Source organism: Homarus americanus, unplaced genomic scaffold (assembly GCF_018991925.1).
Source record: "Homarus americanus isolate GMGI-L3 unplaced genomic scaffold, GMGI_Hamer_2.0 scaffold25827, whole genome shotgun sequence".
Classification (NCBI taxonomy): Eukaryota; Metazoa; Arthropoda; class Malacostraca; order Decapoda; family Nephropidae; genus Homarus; species Homarus americanus.
Window position 1 is genome coordinate 10707068 of NW_024738300.1, and position 26228 is coordinate 10733295.

Genomic DNA, 26228 nt, shown 5'->3' on the forward strand with positions numbered 1-26228 from the left:
CCTCGAACCCTTAGAGGTGAAAAGTGTCAGATTGCTTATGCTTGCACGTACTTTACACCCAAGTTTATCATTCTTGAAGTCTAACCTGGGATAAGTTTCCTTCTTTTTCTTCCACATTTCTTCAGTCCAAACACCTGCACAGGGATACAAGCCTGACTTCGAAGCACCATTACTTTCAGAACTGCATTTGGACCCGGTAAGAAAATTTGCACTAGAAGCAGGTGAAACAGCTTTTGTCACTTTTACTATTATCAGTCTCTTGTACGTTATTGTTGTTACACTCCTCAGCTCATTTACGAAAGAAAGATGTTAATGTTGTTTGCTTAGAAGCCATAGGATTGTTAGTGAGGAAAATTAAATTTAGTATTAGCGAGTAATCCACGGACCACCACAGATGTAGCCTTACTAATGCGACTGAGTCAAAGCAGGCTTAGCAGTGTTGCTAAGCAGTTATAAAAATAATGCTAGATTTGTCCTTAGATCTGGCAAATAGTACAAAGTCAGAGAATATTTAAAGAATCCAAGTTAAAAACCTATAAATAAAGCAAATCAGTTTGTAGCACTTTTAGCCACCTAAATTGGCACCAAGTAATCAAGTATAAAAATTGAATGAGCTATTGCTAAAGCCACGAATATCGCTGAATGTTAGCATTAAAAGCGGTAGGTTGGCAACTCTGCCTCATACCGTTACTCTCACAGAAACGTTTGGGCAGGAAGTATACCTGTGAGCGTCGATACTCACATTATCCTCACACGTTGGGTATTACATAGTTAGACCAATACAAATCCTGTTTCGTCTTTAAATATATAAGAAGTTAAAGAAGCTTGAATCTTTACATGAATTATTATCGTATCTATACGAATAATAAAAAATATCGTATTTTGGAAGTGACAAATGTTATTTCCTCTTAAGCAATAATCAAACAGAGGTGCCGGAGCAGTGCTCCGGTGAGCTCCGGCAGCACTGCACCCCTGATGCAGACTAACAAATTTACACACAGACCCACCAGCACATGAAAGAAAATACCTGTAAGACAACTTTCTAGTAAACTAATTCTGTACTGGTGTAGGAGAGATTTATCACAAATACTGTTACAGTATACTTTTTCGATCCAAATTTAAAATGATGTATATAGCTACTATACCAGTAATAATTTAGCCACTCCCAGAGTTATTCCCCTCAATTAACACTCATGAGAAATGCTTGGTAAATCTAACTTACAAATTGTCACTGAACTGTAAGCTACCATCATACAGGTAGAGAATTCTATAAAGGTGTTTACATAAAGTCTAGTCATAAAGAGGCTGATTCATCTCTATCCTGAGCTTTATACCATCTGTTTGGATTAAAAAAAAAAAAAAAAAAAAATCTAATTTATTGTAGTTGAAGGTGAAATACTTTTATTGAAGGTGTGACGAGTCATTATGTGACTTTTTAAGGAGCCCCACTGGGTACAGCGGTATGGACAGTGCTTGCATGCATAGGGTTTTTCTCCTGTGTGAATTAAAATGTGTCTCTTTAAAGTTTCTTTGGTACTGGCACGGTAATGACAATGTGAGCAAGAAAAAGGTTTCTCTCCAGTATGAATACGCATGTGATTATCAAGATTGAATTTCTTGGTAGAGGAGTATGCACAGTAGAGACACTGGTGCATCTTGTTTGTGGAGACGGGGGCCATCCCCGGCCTTGTGGCCACTCTCCCGTCACTCCTATAACCGTCACTGTCCAGCCTCACCTGTAAGGGATGCCCATCTTACTAATAATGACAAATAAAAATCACTTGTAACACGCAAACGATAGCTACACGTACAGTACAGTGCTCATATGACATCATGCAATTTAAAACCCCGGTTGATGCAACAGTCTGAAGTAATAAAATCACTTGTAAGCTAAGTACCTGTACAGTATTACAGGTAATAAAACATTTACTTGACAGTCAGACAGATAAAATTATGGAACAATCTATTTCACTTGTAGGAATACTATAAGAGTAACACACCTCAAGATGGCCATACTGTAATGTGATGTAAAAATGCTGTTATATGTCATACTTAATCTATGTGATGAGACACTGATACAACACTGAAAATAACATATAAAATTAAAATTATTTTAAAAAATAAATGAAAAATACTGAAATAATAAAAAAACAATATATACTGTATATCCTTCTCTAACAAGGTGACACCAGTAACTAACCTTACTTTTTTGTTTCTCTGCCATTTTACACAGCTTACAGTAAATGGGCATAGTAACTTATGTAAGAACTGTAGTACTGTACAGAACATAATACCATGAAGGAGGTTCCTTTAAAAAGAATCCCTATTATTTTCCTCTAAATACAATATGCGGTAAGTGTTTCCTAAGGAGGCATTAGTAAGGTACAGTATCTACAAATAGAGTACAACTCCAAACTGGTACTGTATATGTAGTGATTAAAAAATAAATAAAATGCAGTCAACCCTCACTTTACGCGGTCCCACATTCCGCGTTTACGCGGTACCCTGCCGGAACCCAGGATGCTCACATTCCGCGGTGCGTGTACCCCTTTATGCGGAGAGTGTCCGGCTTGACGCTATTTTTAGATTCGCCCCACCCACCTGCTTCCTCCTCCGCCTGGGCAAGCCACGCGGTAAGGTTGCGCAGTGCCTGTCTCTGTTGCGTTATCAGTGACGTCATATGACGTATCGGACTGTGATTGGCCATGCATCCCTACCTCCCTCCGCTGCTAGCTGTAATTGGTTTAAAGTAATATGACGTGTCCACCCGGGGGAGGGAGGGAGGGAGGGAGGAAAGACGACGCTTGACCTAGCCGCGGCAGTTTCATCCCTCCAGGCCACACCGTGTAATCGTGCATCCATTGTTCTGTAAAATGGCTTCCGCCGGACCACCGCCCCCAGAGAGAAACCTTTCCTTGCCTGGACCCAGCCGCCCTAAGCCCAAGAAGACACGACGTTCCTTAAGCTACGAGGTGAAGTACAAGATCATCCAAGAGTTAGAGAATGGAACAAGACAGGTGGGAATTACAGAGCCCAAACCCTTTAATGCTTCCTCTGGGTGGTTACAGAGGCTTAAGATGCGGAACAAGATCACCAATATAAACAGTGGTGGTGAAGAAGCTAGTGCTGACCGTGCTGCGGCTAGGGAATTTCCTCCGTTTTTACGTGAGATTATGGAGGAAGGACAGTACACCGACGACCAGGTGTTTAACATGGACGAATCTGGTCTTTTTTTTGGAAAAAGCTACCTTCCAAGACCTTCATTGTGAAGAATGCCAGCAAGATTCGGGGCCGAAAGATGCAGGAGCGCATCACCGTCCTGTTTACCACCAATACCTCCGGTACCTGTAAGCTCAAGTTATCGGTGCTCCACACAGCCCGCAAGCCGCACGCCTACAAGAGCATGGACATGACCAAGCTAAATGTCCACTGGCTGACTGCACGTAAGGCGTGGATGTTCTCTACACTGTCCCTCTCCTGGTTTGATGACTTTCGTTCCTGATGTAAAGAAATTCTGTGAGCAACAGAATGTGCCATTCAAGATTTTGTTGCTGCTGGACAACACACCAGGACACTCGCCCCTACTGTTAGATCGTCACCCCAACGTAAAAGTGGTCTTCCTTCCTCCCAACACTACGTCTATATTACAGCCCATGGACCAAGAGTTAATCTCTAATGTAAAAGCTGCATTCTCAACAAAAAAATTCAAGCTCCTGAATGACTAAACCAACACCAGGGAAGAGTTGCATAACCTGAGTGACACCACCACCGATAGCAAGAGCGAAGACGACGAGGATCAACAGTTGGCAGAGCAAAAAATACTTTTCAAACAATTCTAGGAGAATATTCATTATCAAGAAAGCTGTGGCCTTCTTGGTGGAGGCATGGGATCAGCTGTTTGTAACAACTGTTCGTCACGCATGGAGACATATGTTGCAAGGCATTCCGGGCGTAAGGCAGAGTCAACCTGTGACTGGTGAGGTTCAGACTGTTGCAGTAGCAGTGGACCTTGCCAGAGAAGCTGCGCAGAGTGTTACAGCTGCAGGCTTCTCGAAGACCACCAACGACGACATCCTGGAGGTGATAAGGGATCCTGATGTGACTACCGACGAGATGGTAGATGATGATGACGTCAGTGAAGAGGCAGGTAGTGCGTCATCCCAAGAAGAACACCGCTTATCCCATAGTAATGTTAGGGGTGCCATTGAGTGTGTTAAGAAAATCAAGCTCCTCCTTTCCGACGACCCTGACGCAAACAGGTATGAAATCTTCACTACCCAGCTGTTGCAGACTATGGAGCCCTACTTCAAGGTTTATCACGACAACATAAACACCAGCTGTCAGCAAAGCATAACAGAGTTCTTCGCCCGCAACCCACCACAGCCAGCCCAAGCCAGTGATAGTGACAGAGGTAGAGACAGTGAAGATGACTTTGAGGGATTTGTCAGGGAGGCCCTGACAAGTGTGGATGACAGTGATGGTGACTCACCTGAGGGCCAGTAGCCTGCCCTCTGCCTCGGAACCAGCCTCCATCCCCGTATGCCGACCCATCTCTTCTACTAACGCAAGTGTTCAACCTAACTTTTAGTTTTCCTAACCTAACCTTTATTTTTCCTAACCTAACCTCTTCTATATTAATTGTTTGTGCATACCATCATAAAGTTAAGATAAAATTTTTACTACGACATAGTTGTATGTCGTCAAAAAGTGGAGTTTGGGGGGTCGGCCCGGTCTCTATTTCAATTAATCCCATATGTTATGTTGTTCACTTTACGCGGTACCCTGTGGGTTATATTAACCGCGTAAAGTGAGGGTTGATTGTTAACTCAAAATACATGCACTGTACAGTATATCAATTCATGGTTTTCGTTTACTATTTCGCAAATAAACCAGCTGCCTTAATGTTCTAAAGAGAATGTGGCACAAATGCTGGTAGAGGCGGGTAATCAATTATTTTTACTTAAAGTTATAGCTTCGTAAAAAAAAAACTATACAAGGTGACCACCTTGGTACAGCATTTACCACACCTTTTCTAAGTAATTCTCGTTTACTTTTGTTATGTTAGGTTGCGCGGGTTGGGTTATGTCACGTTATGACTAAAACTGTTATGCTAGGTTATGTGAGGTTACCTATGCTTGGCTTCAGCATCCCCGCTATTTATGAGTAAAATTACATCAACTGAAGTACGAGCGGGTTAAGTTTCCAGGTTTAAGAAACATCAAATGAAGTAAGAATGTGTTAAGTCTGAGGTATAAGACACATCAAATGAAGTAAGTGTGTGGGTGTACCATGTTTAAGGTCACAAAAGACATCAACTGAGGTAAGCACAAGATACCTTTCAAGGTACTTGATGAGGAAATGTGAGTCATGGTTAAGTGTGTAAAATGAAGCTATGATGTAGAAAAAAAAGAGTGACTCATGAAGGAAGACATCTGCAATGACCTGAAGTGACGACAAACATTGCCACAAACTCCAGGGAGCCATAATTCGAGAAAAATCACAGATGTTTGAACTCATCTGAGATCTTGTAATACATCAACATACAAAATTTGATTGTAACACATTTCTATATCTTACAACACTTGAGATGAACCCACAGGAGATAAGATATTAGCCCACATGGCAGTTTACTTGCCACATACAGTAACATATGAACAGGAAGAAACTAAGTTCACAACTATAAAAGTACCCAACATTTATTTCTGGAAATCTATAAAATTTTGGCGGTACAGTTAGCAGAACACTTAACGCGAAAGTAACTTCAGCACAATTAATGCTAAATACATGACTGGTATTATTCCTAACCTCACTATTATATGACACAGTTTTACCAGGGCTGTAACTGGTACCTTAGTTTTAAAGACTACTGTATTCTAGTAGGGGTGACAGGGAATTAATTGAAATTACAAAAACAACTGATAAATAAGTCGTCTCGTGCAAAAAGGGCTTAGTCGCCAATCTGGCGTTTTTCCGTATTTGGTGGAATTCAGATACTGAACTTGAGTTCATGTTCTATCTGGTGGTGAAAGCAGTCAATAAGTTACCATATTGTAGGGCTTATGAGGGGTTGAAATTATGATAGAAAATGTGCCAGAAATATACAGTATACTGTACTCAGGTCCCCACACTCCACTGGATAGAGGGCAAGGCCACCAGGCCGATGCATCCAATCAGGATTATTGGGTTTTTTTATTTACATTCATGTGCCTCATTTAAATATATTTTTTAAAGAATCTGTTCCAATAATTTATGACAGGTAATTAGTGTAGGTTAATTTAGTTAATTTGGGAAACACCTAAAAATTAATTTTGTCTATTTTCTACTTTCATTACCTTATTCAGTTTGTTAAACCGAACAAAATGATTTACTGTATAAACATGAAAACTCGATTGTTTTTGTTGCAGTAAAAAAAAAATACCCTGTAAACAAAAATAAAAACAATAACAAAATAATAAGCGATAATCTCTAAGCCCAATTTTGGTGACCTCACCCTTTTTGCACGAGGCGCCCCGCATAGTAATACTGTACTGTATTGTATATAGCATGATCAAACTACAGGTACTGTAGTACAAAAATAAAAATTAACTGAGGTACATACAGTAAGTACTGTAATAAAAATATCATTGTAGGACAAGAATTATTTCTGTGTTTTTCAAAGCTCAGCAGTAATGCTGAGTGACCTTCATACAGCATCAGTAAAGTGGTTTCCTTCTAAACAAAAAAATTATTATTTGTGCGAAGTTTTCATATACTTATCAACTGCATATCCTACATACAGTATTCTGAATATGAAGAAGTTATGTTAAATAATAAAGGAAACTTTAGTTCATTCCTGGGAAGCCTGATACAGTATTTTGAGTTGGCTTTCTCCCTTAATGAAAGGACAAATGATGGAATTTTCAATCTGTTAGCAAGTGCTCTTTAAAAGAATTCAAAATAAGAAACTGGCATTCATCACAACATTACATTTTACTTATAAACTACAAGTTATAGAACAGAATAGGGTCTAAATATTGCCATGTCATTGGCTGCTTACTGTAATGCATTCTGGGCCAAACCAGGGGTTGTTTTTGAAGATGTGTGCATAAGATTGTATGAGATTAATATTTGTGGGGTAATTATGAATGTTCTTTGATTGAAAACAATTAAATCGATAGCCTAAGACGATGGCTTATATGTGGAGGTTTTCCTGCAAGAAAACTCCAGTTGAAAGCTAGTACAGGTATTATTAAACGGCACATCACTGCAAATATAAACCTTGGCTTGTTGATTAAAAATGTCAACAGCCATGACATTTCTGACGGCTGGCAGTGAAGCCTGTGAAACTTTGCACTGTATACTGTATAGTATACCTGTAGTTTTATTTTGTCAGTTAACAAATCCATGTATTTATGCTTGACAAAAATTCAATTTAAATCTTGTAGAGGCCGACATATGCGATAAATGTATGCTAATTTATATTAGGTCATGGTACGTGTAGTATTTTAAAAAACATATTTCTAAATGCAAGTAGGAAATAACAGTCACCAGAATGCTTTGCGGTAAACGCTGACATAGTTATGTGAAACGTCCATTTGTGTGTCCTATCACAGCATTCATATTAAAAACAACATACGTATACAAGAATAGCAACACAATTTCAAGTAAAACATAAAACTAATACAGGTACATGCTGTACATTTGCAACTTATGTTTGGAGATGGTTATACATTCTCGCCTAATGATGTTGATATTAAAACATCTGACAAACCGGGGTAAATATTTCACATGATATGCTGCTTAAAATAAAAAGTCTTCCATCTTCAAGAAAAATTCTTAAAAATTCTGGGCTTAACAGTAACTGCATTCTTATGCAATTCTACTTGTGGGGCAGTGTACGAGCAGTAAATAAAAAGATGCCGTTATAAAATGAAAATTTCCTTCAGTTCCAGATCCTAAAATAATAAACCTTATATGAAACCAAGTACTGTAGTTTGACATGATACACGACTTAATATCACAATAAATTATCTATAAACGGAAACACTCATAAGATTAGGATTCATTTTAAATTTTAAATCTTATGACTTCCATCCTGGCATATAAATAATGATAATATCCAGCTACAGCATATACGTATGTACATATAATTACCGGTAAATGAAGTTCCAACCATAATTTACACAAATATTAATTTTCCATAGCTACATATACAGTACAGTATATATATATATATATATATATATATATATATATATATATATATATATATATATATATATATATATATATATATATATATATATATATATATATATATATATATATATATATATATATATATATATATATATATATATATATATATATATATGTTGACTCTCAAAGCACTAAAACTGCATCAAATAAACACACACTTATTCATGCAGTTTGAAATCAAAGGCATTAGAGGGACTTTTGCTCGTGGCAGTAAATTATTCTACGCAATTTACATCACAAGAATGCTCTAATACTGTACCTACAATCACATACTGTAAGATTATGAAGCGTAGAATATGAAGCACAGTGTCTCTATCCTATCTAAAACAAAGTAGATTCCCATAACCAAACATAAGTTTTCTTGTAAATCTTTATTCTCAAGTATTCCAAATCTATACTAAGCTGATAATCTTTTGTATCAATATCAGAAACACTTTCCCATGCCAGAAAAAAGTGTCTTCATTTCTATATTCTTCAGTAACTATTGTAGTTTAAAATTATGGAGTAGGCAGAGCTGTGTGTGCTAAGAACCCCACCACAAACAGGATAAATGGAAGAAAATAAATGCAAATATGTTTTATAATTATCCTCTCCACTTTTTTCAAGATTGCACTCTTTTATTTTATTATTTCCAGAAAAGAAAGTGAGCGAAGCTATTCCATTATGCATAATTACCAAGTACTGTACTTGTACTGCATTTCTGTACTAATGTCATGAGCTACAAAAGTTTAATAACAACACAATCTATCCAGTCCACATTAACTATGAAAAGATGAGTAGAAATCCCATAGATGCTTTCAAGAAAAAAATTTTAACTGAAAAAAAAAATACTGAAAACATACAGAGTTAATACTGTATTGGCTTATACAGTAGTAAATTTGTTACATTAAATGACCTCAAGAGACAGTGATGCTAGCAGCACCACAGTTAATATCAAGTACTTCCTTGGTAATTAATTAACAACACAACTAGGGCCTCACAATATCAACCACTGTGATTCTGATAAAGATTCAGTCAAATAGTTTGGTACCATGTCCCATATAAACAACTCTGGTTTAATATGGAAGACTAGGTGACTTTGATACTGACCCAAAAATATGGTTTGGTTTAGAATACAGTACAGTATCTTATTTAGCTACTCTGTCAATAATGTACAATCTTGCACCACAGGTTATAACTTGTAATGCATATGGAAGAGTAAGTTGAGCAACAAACTTTTAAGATGATAAATAACAACAATTGATATGTAGCATATGTGTGTGTTGTATGTGTGTGTGTGTTCTCTAATGTTAGTGGTAAAAGCCAACATCCTATTGCTAAAGTGGCCAAAATGTGATGGCTTAAGTATCTGTATACAGTACTGTGACAAAAAATCATGACTGGTGCAGTAACTGAACACAGATTTTCAGTAGAGATTAAGTTTACAGTAGGTGGTAAATAAAGCCTATTCTATAGTGCATAGGATTGCATAGGATTACCTGTATATACTTGGAAAAGAGGTGAAGGGAATTTGAAGAGCTCATACCAACACTGTGGTATATAGACTCTTTTATCTATTATATTGGTAATGTATGTGCAAAATTAATATGCAATATAGTGTAGGTATGTTGTGCCATTACTAACATATTTTGATCATTCTGAATTAGTGCCAAGATATCAAACAAATATTTCTCTGTGCTCAGGAAGGCAGAAGTGAATGAGCTCTCAGTTTGCTTAGTATATATGTGCAGGAAGCAACATTCAACATTGCATTGAAAATTTCTCTTGCAAAGTTAATAGTCTTACCATGATAATATGTGCTCAAGCATATTGCTGTAATGTGTTTAAGAGTTCATACATCTGAATAAAAATAAACAAATAAAAAAGTAAAAACAAATTAAAAATGATACAGTAATCTGTTAAGTGAAATGTACTGGTCACATACAGCTGGCTAGTGGTAACAGCATACTCTTTTGTGTACAGTGACCATTTTTCAGAGTAAGAAATTTATAAGACCGCCAGCTGGCTTGCATCCCTACAATTTGATGCCACAAATACAAGAATCCAGATAGCAAATGAGGTGTGATTTCCTGTATCACAAGTTTAAAGTTTCTGTATGAAATTATATGAATAGAATTCTTCGCTATTTTCTTTGGCAAATAGTCTAATACATCTTAAAAAAAATAATGTTATAGCCTATTAGAAGGCAGCTTCCTATAAAACATAACAAACATTTGAGTCCCTTTAAACATTTTAAACCCATTCCTCCGTCCATACAGTATAAACATTTTAACCATTCCTCTCCATAAAAACACAACAACATTAAAACTGTTTCCATTTAATACCATATACATCATGCATTTCATAAACTTTATAAGTCGGTATATAATTTCTTTGTCATAGTCAGTAGCAAAGAAACAAACTCAAAATTAAATAAATTAAATTCTGGGTTCCGACAAATTTCATGCTTCACTAATAGAGAAATAAAACTTCCCAAGTACTTAATGAATCCACTCCCCCTCCACTCAGGTACAGTACTCTTAAAGATACAGTACTGTACAGGTATATCTTAATCCCACAATCATAAACCAAGGTAGTCAATAATCACACCACTCTATTTTCAATTTACTGTGTATGGATAGTGCAAAAAATTTGTCCTTTATATCATACCTGCAATTGGTAACCATGATCCAACATTGACAATGGGTTATTTGGTGCCAGTATTTGATTATAAACTAAATCCAGTAAAAAAAAATTATATTGTTTTCACTCATATTAAAGTGTAAAACAGGAATTTATGTTCTGGCCGTGGAAGATCGTTGTACAGTACGAGTCACCACCTCACCTCTTGATGCATCACTCAATTACTGTATAAATATTCACCAGCATCTGCAGCACTTTTCATTCAATCTCAAACAGATGTGCAATGTGTCAATGTTATCAACTCTGTGATTTTGCCATCAGGTGTCAGTCTTCTTGTTCCTCCTGTGATGTGACAACTCAGCCTTTCAGATCAATAGAACTTTTCCAGGAACGGCTCAAAATGTTATATTTGAACTGTTTACGGTGTCTCATCATCTCTTGCTTTTCTTTGTCATTTCACAAAGCAGTAAAAGATATGGCGGTGGTGATTTCACATTTTTATAGGCGTGAAACTCTTGGCATTAAAGAAATATTACAGAAATAATAATACATGTTATGAGTTGATTTATAATTCAAGATACAGGTACAAACAGTTAAGAGGTGAGGTTGATGAAAAAATTAGTTGAGAATAATGAGCATTATGCTGTAATACAACACTTATATACAGTATCTGTATAATCCTTTTCAGAAAATAAAAAGTTACATAGATTTATCTATTTCAGTAAAACTGGCCACTAGATCCACAGCAGATACATTACTGCATTATTTGTTGTTCTCCGGCACTTTTCACTGCTTGAAACTGTTCAGAATGGTGTTTGCTTATATGTGTCCTTAAGTTTCCCTTCTGAGTTGAGCGATAGGGACAATGAGCACAAGCAAAAGGTTTCTCGCCAGTGTGAGTTCTCATGTGGTTCATAAGGTTTGTTGATGTGATGGTGAAATAACTGCAGTAGGTGCATTCAAATTTCTTGAGATGAGTACTCCATTGCCTGAAGTGAATGGCTGCCTTGGAGTCACCAATACCGCTATTACTCTTGTGGTAACTACCGTAAACACCTGGCCTTCTCCCGCGACTCCTCTTCCCGATGCTGAACAGCATTCCCTGTAGGAGGATGCCCAGCTCTCAAAATACTAATCCAAGCCAATTTATCATCACAAATCAAGAAGAATACGCACAATAAGTAAATTTCAGACTTTAAACATCAAATGGTTGAAGTCTTTGGGGGACAAAATCAAATGTCAACTGTTTCCACAATATTTGGCTAACCTGGACAGAGATATACTATACTCAGCTACAGATAAAGACAACAAAACAAAGAGAGAACAGAGTAGGAAGGAAAAGATGCACCAATATCAAAGAGCAAAGGAATAAAAATAAAGAATCCCACTGCACCTTTAACTCACATTAATAATCCCCTGCAGTTATAAATTAAATTAAAAATCCCATTACAGCTTTATATCAAACACAAAATCCCTCTACAGCTTTATATCAAACACAAAATCCCTCTACAGCTTTATATCAAACACAAAATATGTTATCTGACTAATATAAAGTGGGAAGAGAACCAATAAAAAAAATAATAAATACCTGTACATGTACAATATACTACAGAATATTAAAAAAAAAAAAGAAGCAAAATAAAAAACAACCTGCTGGTAAGGTTATGAGCTAATACAAATATGAATAATAATACTGTAATACAACGATAATAATAATCATAATAAATAACATATCTGTACACTACTAAACTGGGTCAATGAACAACTAACAAAATAATATATACTCCGGTAATGATTTATAGAAAACTAACTTTCTCACTGAACAGATATACAATATCAAACTATGTAAATCAAGTAAGATTATGTCATGAACAACTTAGCAGTGTACAAAATGAACATATACAATAATACAACAAACTTAAGAACAAGTTGACAAAATTATTTCATGAAGACAAACAAATATACAATTCACTGAAGAACAGACTACAGGACTATGTATATCATTAACTACTACTATACTAACATAATACAAAAAGTAAAAATACAAAATTGTCATAAATTAAAAGCATTACCGGTAAATAAAATAAAATAAAAAATAAGATAAATAAATAAAATAGAAAACATGGCAATGATACCCGAGACGATTTGCTGCTAGACTAATGCATGAGGGCCAGACTACAGGTTTGGTTAAGTTAGGTAATGTTGGGTTTGGTTAGGTTAGGTTAAGGGCAACTACGGTCACATTTCACTATGTTAGATGGATGATAGATTAATTTTTTTTTAAGTTAGACAGAAGTGAGGTTAGGTTAGGTTAGGCGCTGGGTTAAGTACCGGTCAATTTGTTGTCACAATTCAGGGAGTGGTTACATAACAATAAGTTAGGGTTTGTTTTGTTACAATAAGCCAGGGTATGATTATGGTTGGTTATGTTACAGTAAGTCAATGGTCGGTTATGTCACAATACATCAGGGGTTTGGTTGTTACAATATGTCAGGGGTGGATTTGGTTATGTTATACAGTCTTATGTTATGATCTGAATCTGGGTTCAAGGTTTAAGAAATGTTGAAATATTTATACCAACTACTTACTACAGTACAATACACTCAAAACAGGGACAAGCTTACTGATAGTTATATAACACAAACAAAGCTACAGTAATATTCAATACACTAAGAATGTATATACAGACAAGTGATCACATGAAGATTAGGCACCCCAACTTACTTCACCCGATGATTAAACACCCTAATGCTATGGGGGGTATTGAATTTGGTTTAGGTTGGGCTGGGGTGGGTTTAGGTTAGAGGTAAGGTGTTTAAACATTTGCTGAAATAAGCTGGGGTGCCTTATCTTCACATGATCCAAGAAAAGTCGCTAAGAACATAACAGAAACAAAAGTTCCAAATGCAAAAAAAGAGTAATAATAATAAGTATAAAATAAATGTCCTGGGTTGACTTGAAAATACTACACACAACTCAATACACCATTAGAGAATTAAGTTTCTTGAAAGTTTGCAAACCAAACTCAACGGTGGGACGATTTTTTATTTTTTTATTGAGCATTTAAAAAAGTTTCCATATACAGTATATAGCTAATTCAAAATTGAGTAAAGTAAGAGAGAAAGATATCTAATACTTCTCTCCAACAACCCACACAAAACAAAAATCCAAGTTACTAAGGCAATCCTGTAATCCCTTCGAAGAGCATACTTTAAGAGAAACCAATGGCCTTCATCCCTCATAAAACTTTACCAACCACTTTTACAGATACGACTTCCTGTGTTCATAACATTCCTTAGACTCCAAAGATGAATATGTCCAGCCTTCATCCTGGATATTTAAAGAAAAATTCATCATCCACCTTTTAAAAATTTGAATTAATTTTCCTGCCACTCTCCAATAGTAATTAGAAAAAAATCAAATTATGTCTAGTGTCCAAATGCGATTCAAACCAATAAGCTTTTCATCATAGTTCTTTGGGTAACAATGGCCCACAACTTGAAAATTTAAAAAAAATTCATCAACCAGTTTTTCAGACAAAGTTTCTCTCTCAAGATACAGTACAGTACAGTACTCCTTCCTACCAGTACTGTACTAACATACATTAATACAGTACGCTGAATAGGAAAACTACTCCTTACACATTACTTCTACAAACATTATGTTTCAAAAAACTAAAACTCAAGCAAAAGGAGGAAGGAAATTAAATGCATTTTAATTGTTACGTAACCTTATATTTACAGTTGAAACTATAAATTAATACAGTATCATAACCATGGTAGCAGTATAACAGCATTTTAATTTAACCTTTAAAAGCAAAGAATCACTGAACATTTCGGAGATAACTCTTTTAACACTTGAAGTTCATTGTATGTCAAATAGAAACCATCATTAATGTGATGAGATGACAAATATCTCAAGTACAACAATAAAACAAAAGGTAAATCATTATAAAATTTTTAATATTGGTCTCAACTTATCCAGAAAATTCAAGTATATATTGCTTCATACAGTATACTGTATATTGTATACAGTACTGTATAGTACAAGTACTGTATAATACTGTATGAGTACTGTATAATGATCATTTCCTTTTATCTATTCTTAATGCCAATGAGATATGATAGGATGATTCATGTGAACTTAAATTAACATTGAATAAAAAGAAAAGGAAGTATATTACAAACTGTTAAGCTTGTCGGTAATTTTAAGTGAAATCAATAAAGATGACAATGACGGACGGTCACACAGGTGGATGGATGGATACATAGGCACACAAATTCCACTGATCACTACATTAATCTTCCTAAGAGGTTCCTCAAACATATTGCCCTAACAAAGGCAGCAAGATTTACTAGCAACTGTTCAAAAACATGACAGGAATTCTTAAATCTTTATACGTATTCAAAGGTTATAACCTTGGAACCATAGAAGGTTAATCTCAAGCTGCATATTCCCATAAGTAACATTATCCAAAATTTTAAAAAGAAAAGGAACACTTCTGTATATCTGTTGTGTGAGACCAGAGTAAACTAATTATGTCTGTTCAGTCAAAGGCAATGAAGCATGCTACTGACAGATAATCCTCACTGGTCAGAACAAATGCATTTTTCCAAAAGATATACCGTACATGCACAAGATGTGGTTTGCATTTGGTCTTCATTGTAAAATTCTAAGCAAGAAAGTTTATATCAGTAGGAAAAGTTTCCACTGTCAATTTGATAAGTCTGTTTATGCTGTACAACAATGATTGAAGTTTTTTGTACAGTACTGTATTGTAAATGCATTCCAGAAGGCAGATTAAGTCCAGAGCTTAACCCAATATACTGTACTATCATGTACGATATTTCAATACCCTGTAGTTTGATGGAAAATACTTTCTTGAGATAGTGAATTGTTTCTTTGCTCCACAGGAAGTTGCCAGAAGTAAATAATGGATTTTCCCACATACAGTATACTGTAGTATCTTTCAGTTAATGCAACAGGTGAGTATTAATTTAAAGTGCATAACAACTAAGTTACTGCTGATCACTGCAGTATTCATTTACATGAAAGGCAAACCAGAAAGTGCAACCATATGGTATCAGATTCATAATTTTATGTAAACACATAAACACACACAAAATAAAATGACAATGTTCCCTGCCTTCATAACTTTGGGGACTATTAGCAGAACAAGAAAGATTTGTTATAATTTGTAAGACCATAACTTAGTAGCTTGTTTTTATATTTTTATAACAATGATGCTAATGGTACTGAGCAGTGAACCACCCTCTACATTGTCAAATACTGTATCCTGAAAAATGTCAGTTGTAGGCTCCCACAAGAGCTGCCAAACAACTTTCTTAAAGGTGCTAAGCAAATCACACAAAATGATTCAAGAAAACGATTCTTCAGGATACAAAAAAAAACCACTTAAACTGTATTAATCATAGTGTCTGGATGCAGAGATGTAGTGGATACTTTCAAGTATCTACAGTATAAGTTGTAGTTTCCTCAGTAATGCCAACACTAGCATTACTCTGTATCTTCAATACACTATTGTCATTATCCCTGTTATTATTTTTTCAACCAAAGTTCAATAGTTCCATCTATTAAAAAAATATTTGTAAAAAAATATTTTCAGAAATTATCATTATCAACCTGTGATCTTCCATTTTCCTTCATTAAAAGTCTTTGGTAGTACAGTACATACATGACCTCCCTGGCTTCTCAGGAATCACAACACTAAAATCAGTGCTTCTAACAAAACATATATCTACAGGTACTCCCCGACTTACAACGGGGTTAGGGATCGACATCCAGGCCGTAAGTCAAAATGGTCGTAAGTCGGAAATGCTTAAATAACACATAGAAAATCGAAAATTTGGGTCTCTTTTTCTTTTCAGCACCACAAAACACTCACTTTTAAGCTTACCAGCCATTTTAAAGTGAATTACAGATGAAAATTTTGTCTGTGTACTGACTTTGGGACTCAAAAATACATAATTAGACCACATTTTGGTACGACTGAGGCAGGTACCGGTAGTAAGTGCGGGTGGATGTAAGTCGAGTCGGTCGTAAGTCGGGGTCTACCTGTACTCAGATATTTTTCTCAGCATAAATAAAAATAAAAATTTAGGTAAAAAGGTGATAATATTACTGTATAGTATATGAAAAGGCATGACAAATTTTCTTGTGAGTACCAAAGTTACTGTTACCCTTATCAAATGTACTCCCAATTTAAAACTACTGTATTGTTCGTAGTTACATTAGACATTACTGACGAAGGGTAAACATTAATACTTATAAATGTCAGCCAAAACATTAAAGAAAACTTTTTCTTTAAGATTCATCTGGATTTATAACTTAAAAGAGTTCAGACAAAAATCTAGTAACTATGTATTAATATACAGTACTGTACTATTATTTTAATAAGAATTCTCCTGTTAATATTGAACTTTACTTTGTGATGATAATGGTTTCCAGCAATGTCTATTTTATGGTGCTTTACCTGGACATATAGTAAATAGAACACACATTACCCTTCAACAACTCAGAAAAATATGAAGCATCCAAATCTAACACCAGTAGCTTTCACAGTACAGTATAACCATCTATCAAAACTCAAAAATATTCTCCAAAAATTTAAAAACTTTATGAGCATTAATGTTTAGCAACAATAAATAACGTCACACATTCAAGAGTTAACTTTATGTATAGTCCTCTCATGGTTACGTAACACATCCTTGCGGTTGCTGCGAAATGAACAGAGAGAGCAGGCGAAAGGCCTTTCCCCTGTATGTGTCCGTACATGCCGCGCGAAGTCCCGAGAAGTCTTGAAGGTGGCTCGCCAGCAGTAAGGGCAGGTCAGTACTCGTGATCTACCGTCTTTCCCAGAGACTGATGTGTGTGCCTCGACCTCCAACTCCTATGGACGAGTAGGGACATAATTTTGACCGAGCTATACTTGAAATAACCCCAACTAAAAACTATAGCATGAAAAAAAAAAAAAAAAAAAGGGGTAAAGGAATAGCACAAAGTATCTTGAAACAAATCTGACTAAGAAAATCCTTTAGCAGTAACTAAAGAAAAGGATGCAATATGAACTAAATAATAAACGCTAAGTTTAATGATGACCATTGACCCCTGTCTTGACTCAATGCCTTATATGTACAGTACTCACAGCCCAAGAACAACACCCCCCCCCCCCCTCTTCTGGACAAGGGTAATATGATTCCATTCAATTAAGGCATAGTAACAAATACCTGTCACTCTACTTCAGTAACATCAGTAACTTAACATTTTCACCTTTTTCTTTGAGAGAGTTAGAACGGAGAGGAGAGGAGATAAACCTGATCCATAGTTATGTACAGTATTTACCTCTGCCTGTGCAACACTTGAAATTTACCGTAATAGCACCACTCAAAGGAGAGGGACAATAATTCTGATAAGAACACAGTTTAAAGGCGAAAGTATAATGACATCAGTTGATGGTGAATTAAGAAAAGTGGTGACTGTTCCCTAAACCGAATTCTCTGAAGTCCAGTCATAAATTTGGCAGCCCCAAGGATACTTATACATCCTCATATTCCAATTACACCGGTTTCTTAATTTTCCTTGTTTATGAGTGTTTTAAGATACTGCCACATACTGTAATCCACTAGTCCTACAATTTTATATCTACAGTACTAGGAATTTAATACTGTAATAAGCACTTTGTTTATTGTAAGTCGTCGTTTGCTCGCTCAAAAGAAACAAAATCTCCCTTTAACTTTCTTTTGATGGTTAATGTGGGCTCTTATGGTTAATGGTAATAAACTGCAATACATATAATACAATTTCCATGTAAAACTTCTCTGCACATTAATGGATACTGGGGAAATATGTCAACAACATGGTACCCAAACCCATACTGTACCAGAAATACCCAGAAGGCCCAGTAATTTTTCATTCACGACAAATTCTGTTTACAAAAAATACTGGCAAAAATACTTCCCAAATGTGAAAATTCACAACACAGTCACTAGATGGTGATTTCATTTGTTTTGGTCTCGTTGGTGCCAATCAAACCAGTGTACAAGTTACCTCCAGCTTACCTTTGGGTTATACCCTTAAAACTGGATTATTCCCTTCAAAGAGACAGACAAAAAACCCTACCATAGCTTCATTAAGTTCCTCAACAGGTACCAAGAGGAGGAGAAAATGGAAAATACTTAGTATAAAACTGAACAAAAACTACTATACGTACATCACACAATGGAACAAGCATGGTGTATCCAAGGTAAATATTTCTTGGCAGTTTACAACTGGAAAGTCAACAGTGAGTGATATTTTATGATAAAAAGATTACCCATTTAAGACCAGAAGAAGTACTCCTGTATGGTCTCCTTTTAAGTGTGCATTTCTTTAAAATATCAAGCTGTCTGTATTTTCTAAAAAAAAATATATATAAGTACCTGTAAAGTATACTCAACCTGGGGTTCTGTCTACATTATCATCCTGTCTTTTTAATGATCTAAACATTTCTGATTCCTGAGGTGTTCAAATACCTGTACTATGTTGTTCAGTGTGTGAAGGCAAATGATAATTACAAGTATTAGATACAAGACACTAGCAGCAGAGCACCTCGATGATCATAGCCCCAAACCACACATTACTATTCCACGATATTAATAAAATACTTTGTATACATATTATGGTAAAAATAATGTAGAAATACAGTGATATAATAAATAGGGTAAATAGATTACATACTGTATTGTACTTCTCACAAAGTAGTGGTGGTGAATGTACTACCCTTTATCATCTAATTTAACCACAGGAATATACCTGTACTTTGAGATAACATTATACCAAGGACTGGTTAAGTGTTAAGATTCACTCAAAATGTATTACTGTATTATACTGTAGTATTCTTTTCTCTTATGTATACAAAAAAAAAAGAGAGAGAGAGAGAGAAAAAGGAGAATATTCAGAGTTTAAACACAAATCAGAATTTAATTTTCCAAGACCAGATCGCTTGCAAGGCTTCTGTGGGAGCTTGCTGATGCAGCCAAAAACATTGAATCTGATTTAAATTCTACAGTTTACAGTAATGTCAATAAACTTTAGTTTTCTCTCCCCTATTCGCTTCAGAATGATTATGACACCTAGGGATTTTATTGAGCTGAGAGCAAGCCCTTGGATTGATGGGGTTAAAGTATGACGGTGTATCAATGTGATATGGGTGTGACAGTAAGAGGCGCAATTCTTAAAAGTCCACAGAAATTCCCTTAATGTGATTATGATTGTGTTGTGTAAATATAGTGTAAGTTCCTAGATTAAATATTGTTGAAGGTACTACATTATGTATTATACAGTACTGTATATGGCTGGAACTGCAACAGATGGCAACTAACCCTCTGGTACTCCTGGCCACGGTTGGAAATCTCAACACCCTCACGGTTTTTTATGCAAATGGCGTTGTTTACAATCTCACTCCCTTCTCAGTCTTTCGATGCAGGTTGCCTCAGCACCAGGAACAGTTTTTCCAACTTAGTAAACATTGGGTAGAGTGAATCAGACACAAATTGCACCATTAGAGATGCATCTGCTAGCCCACAAGGCGAGTGGGAAAAAGAGGTGGTTAATAGGGCCGGTCCACTGTTCTTGGATTTCTGCTCACGGGAGGGGTTCTCTCAGTGTGAGATACGGCTGAGTGGGAGGGTCGCACCAGCACGGAAGCGCTTAAGGACGCAATCTGCGTCGTAAGACCACGAGAGAATTAAATAACTAGGTATACTTTCGCCAAATTCCATCACCCAAAAAGATAACCTTCTCCCATTTTCTTAACCTCATACACAATGTAAACACAATGCACTCTAGAGGAAAATATGATAAAAGCACAATACTGTATGCACTTTGTAGCTTATTATAAAAAAGTCATCCATGATAAAAGTTGGAAAGGTGTCATTCAATTTTTCAAGGTTTCCCTGACTTTCCCTTGACTGGTAAGTTTTCAAAATCTCGATATTTCCAGGATTTTCAAAGACTGTGGGTACCCTGTTCATATACGTATTACACATACAAGTATGTTATTTCAAAGCATTTTTTTTCTGTTTCAGTTGTTTTATTGGTTGGATTTTATAAATACAGTGCTGTGACAATATGAACTATCACGCTTGTGCTGTAAGACACTCTAGCCAGAGAGTGACCATTCCCCTTCTCCCCCAGAGAACATGTAGCTTTTTCAAGAATGTGTGGATACAGTATAATTTTGTCTTGATTTTCTTATCTTTTCCTTTCATGCTCTATCATAGTTTAATGATGATATATATATAAAAGACTAAAAAGTTTTAGGTACGTATTTGTGAGCACTGCTTGTCATACTGTACTGTATAATCAATGTAAAAAATAAATAAATAATTCGCCATCCCAACCCAAGCCACCTTCTTGGTACTGGACACTTTTCTGTACAGTATTTTCACAATATAACTGTAACCAGATATAAGTTACTGTATTAACATAAAGTCTGGTTACAGTGCAGTACTTATATTACAACCTAGACAATTTGTTAAAATAATAAACTTGAAGCCCTCTAATTTTCCTTTACTAATTTGGATTTTGCTTTTAAATACTGTAAATTTTTTTGGTGATGTCAAATTACTCAGCAGTTTTTTGACATCGTGACCTAACTTCCCAAATTACACTCACATTGTCAAATTTACCCGACATGTCCAGCAAGTTGAAACTTGTGGTCCTGTGCGTAAAAACACTGCCTCAAATGTAGCACTAGAGTAGCTTTGTCTGAACGTCCTTATGCAGATGGTTAAAAGCAAGGTGAATAAATCTTTAAATTATACAGTAATACTGTACTGTACAGGTTCTACTACTACAGTACTAGAAAAAAAAAATAAAAATTCCGTCTCATTCATCTTTCGTGCAGTAAAATATAGTTTTCCCGTAGAGTTAACAACATTTAACCATAAACACAGATATTGAGTAATACTGTAAAGGAAAATTGGGTGCCCATCGTTGAGACGCACATGTCAGTTGTACAGTGCCTCAAATGAACTACTGTACCAGGTAGTTCAGACATCAGAAATTATATACTGTATAGTAATCAAAATTATTGTTATAGAACTCCACATGTAACATTTGTCTTTTGTTGACCTGAGAATAAATTAAGCATCTCAATTAAAAAAAAAATCAGCAGGGTTTTTTTGTGCTGTTCATGTAAACCACTTAAGTAACTGAAAAAAAAACACTATCTCAAAAATTGTCTGAATTTACCGACCATATTCGGACAGTTTGGATAATTCAGACCCATTGGGTATTTCGACAGGGATAGAGTCCTGAAGTTGTTGAATGAGAGGAGTTTGAGTGTAATGGGGTGGGGAAGGATGATGAACCACATAAATTTTTCCAAATGAGAATAATTTTATCTGACCTCCATTGCGGCAACATGAGAGTTGAAATGTAACATCGTGATCCATTAGGGTTCTACAGAGGCAATAAAAGGTTCTTTAATACACATCTACTCTATTCCTTCATTGATCTTTGTCTTGGGTGACTTGCTGGGAGCTCATTCTCACACCATACAGGCCAACTTACTTTTCTCACCTCCATAATAATACCAGTGGCTTTTCATATACGGTACTCATATGTACAGTAGTACTGTACATGTTTTTTTACACTGCCAATTATTTGACTCGTTTACTTAAATTTACGATTTATAATAAAGTTTTTAGTACCATAAAAATTTATATACTTACTCAGGGGTCATCTGAGGACCACAACCTGTAACTTTAGGTATATTTTCCCACACAGTACTTTACGTATGAAACATTTCATGTACATTCAAGGCATATTATTTTAAAAAAATTGAAAAATCGCCATATCTAGTTTGTTTGTGTTCTCAAGTTTGGTGTATAACTGATATACAGTACTACCTGTATTACGAAAACGTTTAATACTTTGGGTACAAAGATAAATTTCATCAGAACAAAAAACAAAAGGTACCTCTTTTCTTGTAAGCAGCAAATGTTGCACTGATCATGTCATTCATTACATTTTTGTTGTTGGTTGTTTAATTAGATATTAATGACAAGTGGGAAAATATAATACCCTACTATATAAACACAAGACTAAAACCATAAAAAATAATCTATTCATCAAATTTATTTTAAGAATAAAACCTAGAGTACTGAAACAAAAACTAATAATATAACTTGTAACTTCCCTGAGCATATTTTTACTTTTTACTGAGAAATAATTCCACCAATTTCTCTTTCTTATTCTTTAACAGGATATAAAGAAAAAAACAAACAATATCCTTCAACAATAAAAAAAAATTAATGTTCAGTATCAGTAGCTATGTGGTAAGAGAATTCCGAGCTCTCAATACCCCGTATGTCGCACACTTTTCAATTATCAACACGATGCATGGACCTCTCATGATTAAGTAATCCATCCTTGCGGTTGGTGCGAAATGAGCACTGAGAGCAGGCAAAAGGCTTTTCCCCTGTATGTGTCCGCACATGCCTTGTGAAGTCCCGAGAAGTCTTGAAGGTGGCTCGCCAGCAGTAAGGGCAGGTCAGTTCTTGTGATTTAGCATCTTTCCCAGAGACTGATGCGGGTGACTCCACCACCACCACCTCCTAAGGACGAGTAGGGACATAATTTTGACCAAGCTCTACTGTACTTAAAAAAATCCACCCCAAATAAAAACTATAAAAAGCAAAAACTTTGAAACCCAGTAGATTTGCCTCTCTGTAAGCTCCTCCACCTTTGATATAAAGTTGAGGAACATCACACAGTATTTACTAACAAATCTGGCTGAGTAAAATGATAAAAAAAAAAAAAAAAAAAAAAAATGGGATGTAATTTGAACGAACCAGAACCCGAGTACGATGTAAACCATTGTTCCTGTGCCGACCCTCACTCACTAACATACACCTAAAAATGTTAACACAAATCAAGTCTACATATTACTTTTACACAAAAGTGAAATTAATCCATTGAGATTATGAAAGTAATCAAGAAAAAACCATATTCTTCAAGACCTTCCAGTACAATACAATATATCCATTCATCATTTTGCTGTAACTTTAGACTCACTCCCTGGTGAACAACATAACCAACAATTCCAATCAAGTACTTTGTGGTAAACTCACTACAGAAAGTATCTGCAAAGCGGGGTCAGATGGATGTCAAAATGAACACTGTGACTCCTGTTGTCTCGGTAGAGTTGTCAAAATCCTTCGTCCGTTGTGTCATATTGTCTGGTAAAACATTTTGCAGATACTTTTTTAAATGAGTGTATACTGTCACATTAAATTTAAAATGAAGCTAAAGGGGGTATGGAAAGCTAAAAAGCAGAAACCACCATGTTTATCATTATCAGTACTTGATTTTATTTAGGAACAAAGTTTTACTAATGAAATTACTTGTACAGGTCAAGGATCCTTTACCCGACAACCTTGAGGCCGAATACCTTTCGTTTTTCAGATACCTAAGCCTACATAAATTACAATAGTGTAAGTCTAGGCTAGGCTACAAAGGCCCAAATCCAGACCTAAAATCTAACCAATACAATTTTCCTACTAACACCACAGTTTTTGATACATACTATACACTTTAATATTTGGGGTTTACATAATATTTGGTATGATCTACTGTTGCAGCACTGTAGATGAACTGAATAAATTTCACCAGTGAAAATTCTCTTACTAACACCATCACCTATTGCCACCTGCAGATGTTGCTGGTTTAATTGTTATTATACTTTAAAGAAATTTTACAGTAAATATGAATTTTTTGTGTTATGAACACATGGAAATAGCAGCAGTCTGGTCAGCTGACAGGCTGCTCTACAGACTCGACCAGTAGTTATCTATGCTAATGCAAGATGTTACAACTTTTTGTGCTTCATTGCAGATATTGTTTAAGTTTTGGGTTTAGTACTGAAGGTTTGGCTAAGGCCCATCGTATGATTACACAGCATATGCCTTCGGACTTACATTAATTAGGGTCCATTGAACAAACTTTTGGTTACTTTAGCAAACAACATACCCAACGGTCCCACACAAGAATCTCTGACAGATAGAGTAAATGCATCAAAATTAAAATTAAGACACTGAATGTACAAAAAGTACTGAGCAGATTTTTTTTCTCTTAAAGTTGGGGTCTAAAGAAAACAAATACAGTACGACCAAGAAATGTATACAACTTATGTAAACAGGGTCTTTGGAGGCAGACAGTACAACCCATGTACGTATAGTAGAGTTCTCTCAAAAAATCTAGTCACTTTGGGTTAGAATTCAGAGCTGCACAATGAATGAAACTTGAACCCAAGTTACACAACAACAATTATTGTCAACATGGGTAGCCAAGGAGGTGGAATGAAGTAGTTTACAAAGCAGTACTGCACGGTATTTATCACAAAGCCTTGTTTGCTAATTTTCTTGTTTATCAGTGCTGTATTGTACGGGTATTTGGACATTTAGCTTGTAAGATTTTCAACTTGCCTTTCAAATTTCCTGACATATTCTAAGTGGAACAATCATACAAGAAAGTCACAGCAGATTACACAAGGAATGATCAACCCAACCAAAAGGAATTTATGTCATGTACTCTTCAGAACAGCGTCATCTTCACTCTCACTGTTATAACCTGCTCTTGTAGCCTTTCTCTCTCTCCTAAGTTGTTACCTTTGAGGTTATTTTTGGTCACTTTCACTGCAGACTTTCCAAAGACCACCAATGATATTCTGCCAATGGATTATCAGAATGCTTAATACACGTAATTTGATTCCTACATTTTCAGTGAAAGTAATCCTCATATATGTTTCTATTATAATACTGTACAGGGCAACACTACTGTATTATGCTAACAATAAACAGTGTGTGAGCCATATGAAAATTCCCAGACTGTCAGAGTAGATCTCTTTTATGGACAAGTTACCTTTGCCAGCTACTGTATACAACTCCCCATGTCATGCCCATTGCAACAACTTGACTTTTCACCATACATCACCCAGTAAAAGAAGCTTCTACAACCACAAAACACTGATTCTTCACATAAAAAGTTAACAAAATCTCTATAATCGACTTCCTTCAATCCTACAGTCAATTAATTTTCTCAGCATTAAAACTATCAGTCCATGTATACAATAAACATCAACCTATTTTCAGTACAATATTGTACTATGAATTCTCACCCCACTTCCCAACCTAAATTCTATGCCTGGGTTATTTAATCTGCTCTCTAACACCTACACTATCTGATAAACCCCCTGGTAAAGACAGAGCTCTTCCAATACAATACAGCACTGCACTATAGTTTGAAGATATGTATCCCAAAACAAGTTTTTTGCAACCTAATCTGATTTCTTGAGCCTACTATAT

General features: G+C 35.6%; 1 protein-coding gene across 13 annotated transcripts in view; it reads right to left on the reverse strand.

Annotated features, from left to right (window-relative positions):
• LOC121873854 (protein bric-a-brac 1-like) overlaps positions 1 to 26228 on the reverse strand; it is an 89230-nt gene that overhangs the window by 36574 nt on the left and 26428 nt on the right. The window contains exon 6 of one of the 13 annotated variants that reach the window (XM_042377644.1): positions 1345 to 1736. The exons of 9 other annotated variants lie outside the window; for them this stretch is intronic. In XM_042377644.1, the coding sequence (XP_042233578.1) occupies positions 1371 to 1736 (366 nt within the window). In that variant the 3' untranslated portion in view covers positions 1345 to 1370. Of the gene's footprint in view, positions 1 to 1344; positions 1737 to 11599; positions 11963 to 16930; positions 17771 to 23231; positions 23481 to 26228 lie in introns of those variants that run through there. 3 more of the 13 variants (XM_042377646.1, XM_042377655.1, XM_042377653.1) reach the window with 3 other exon arrangements.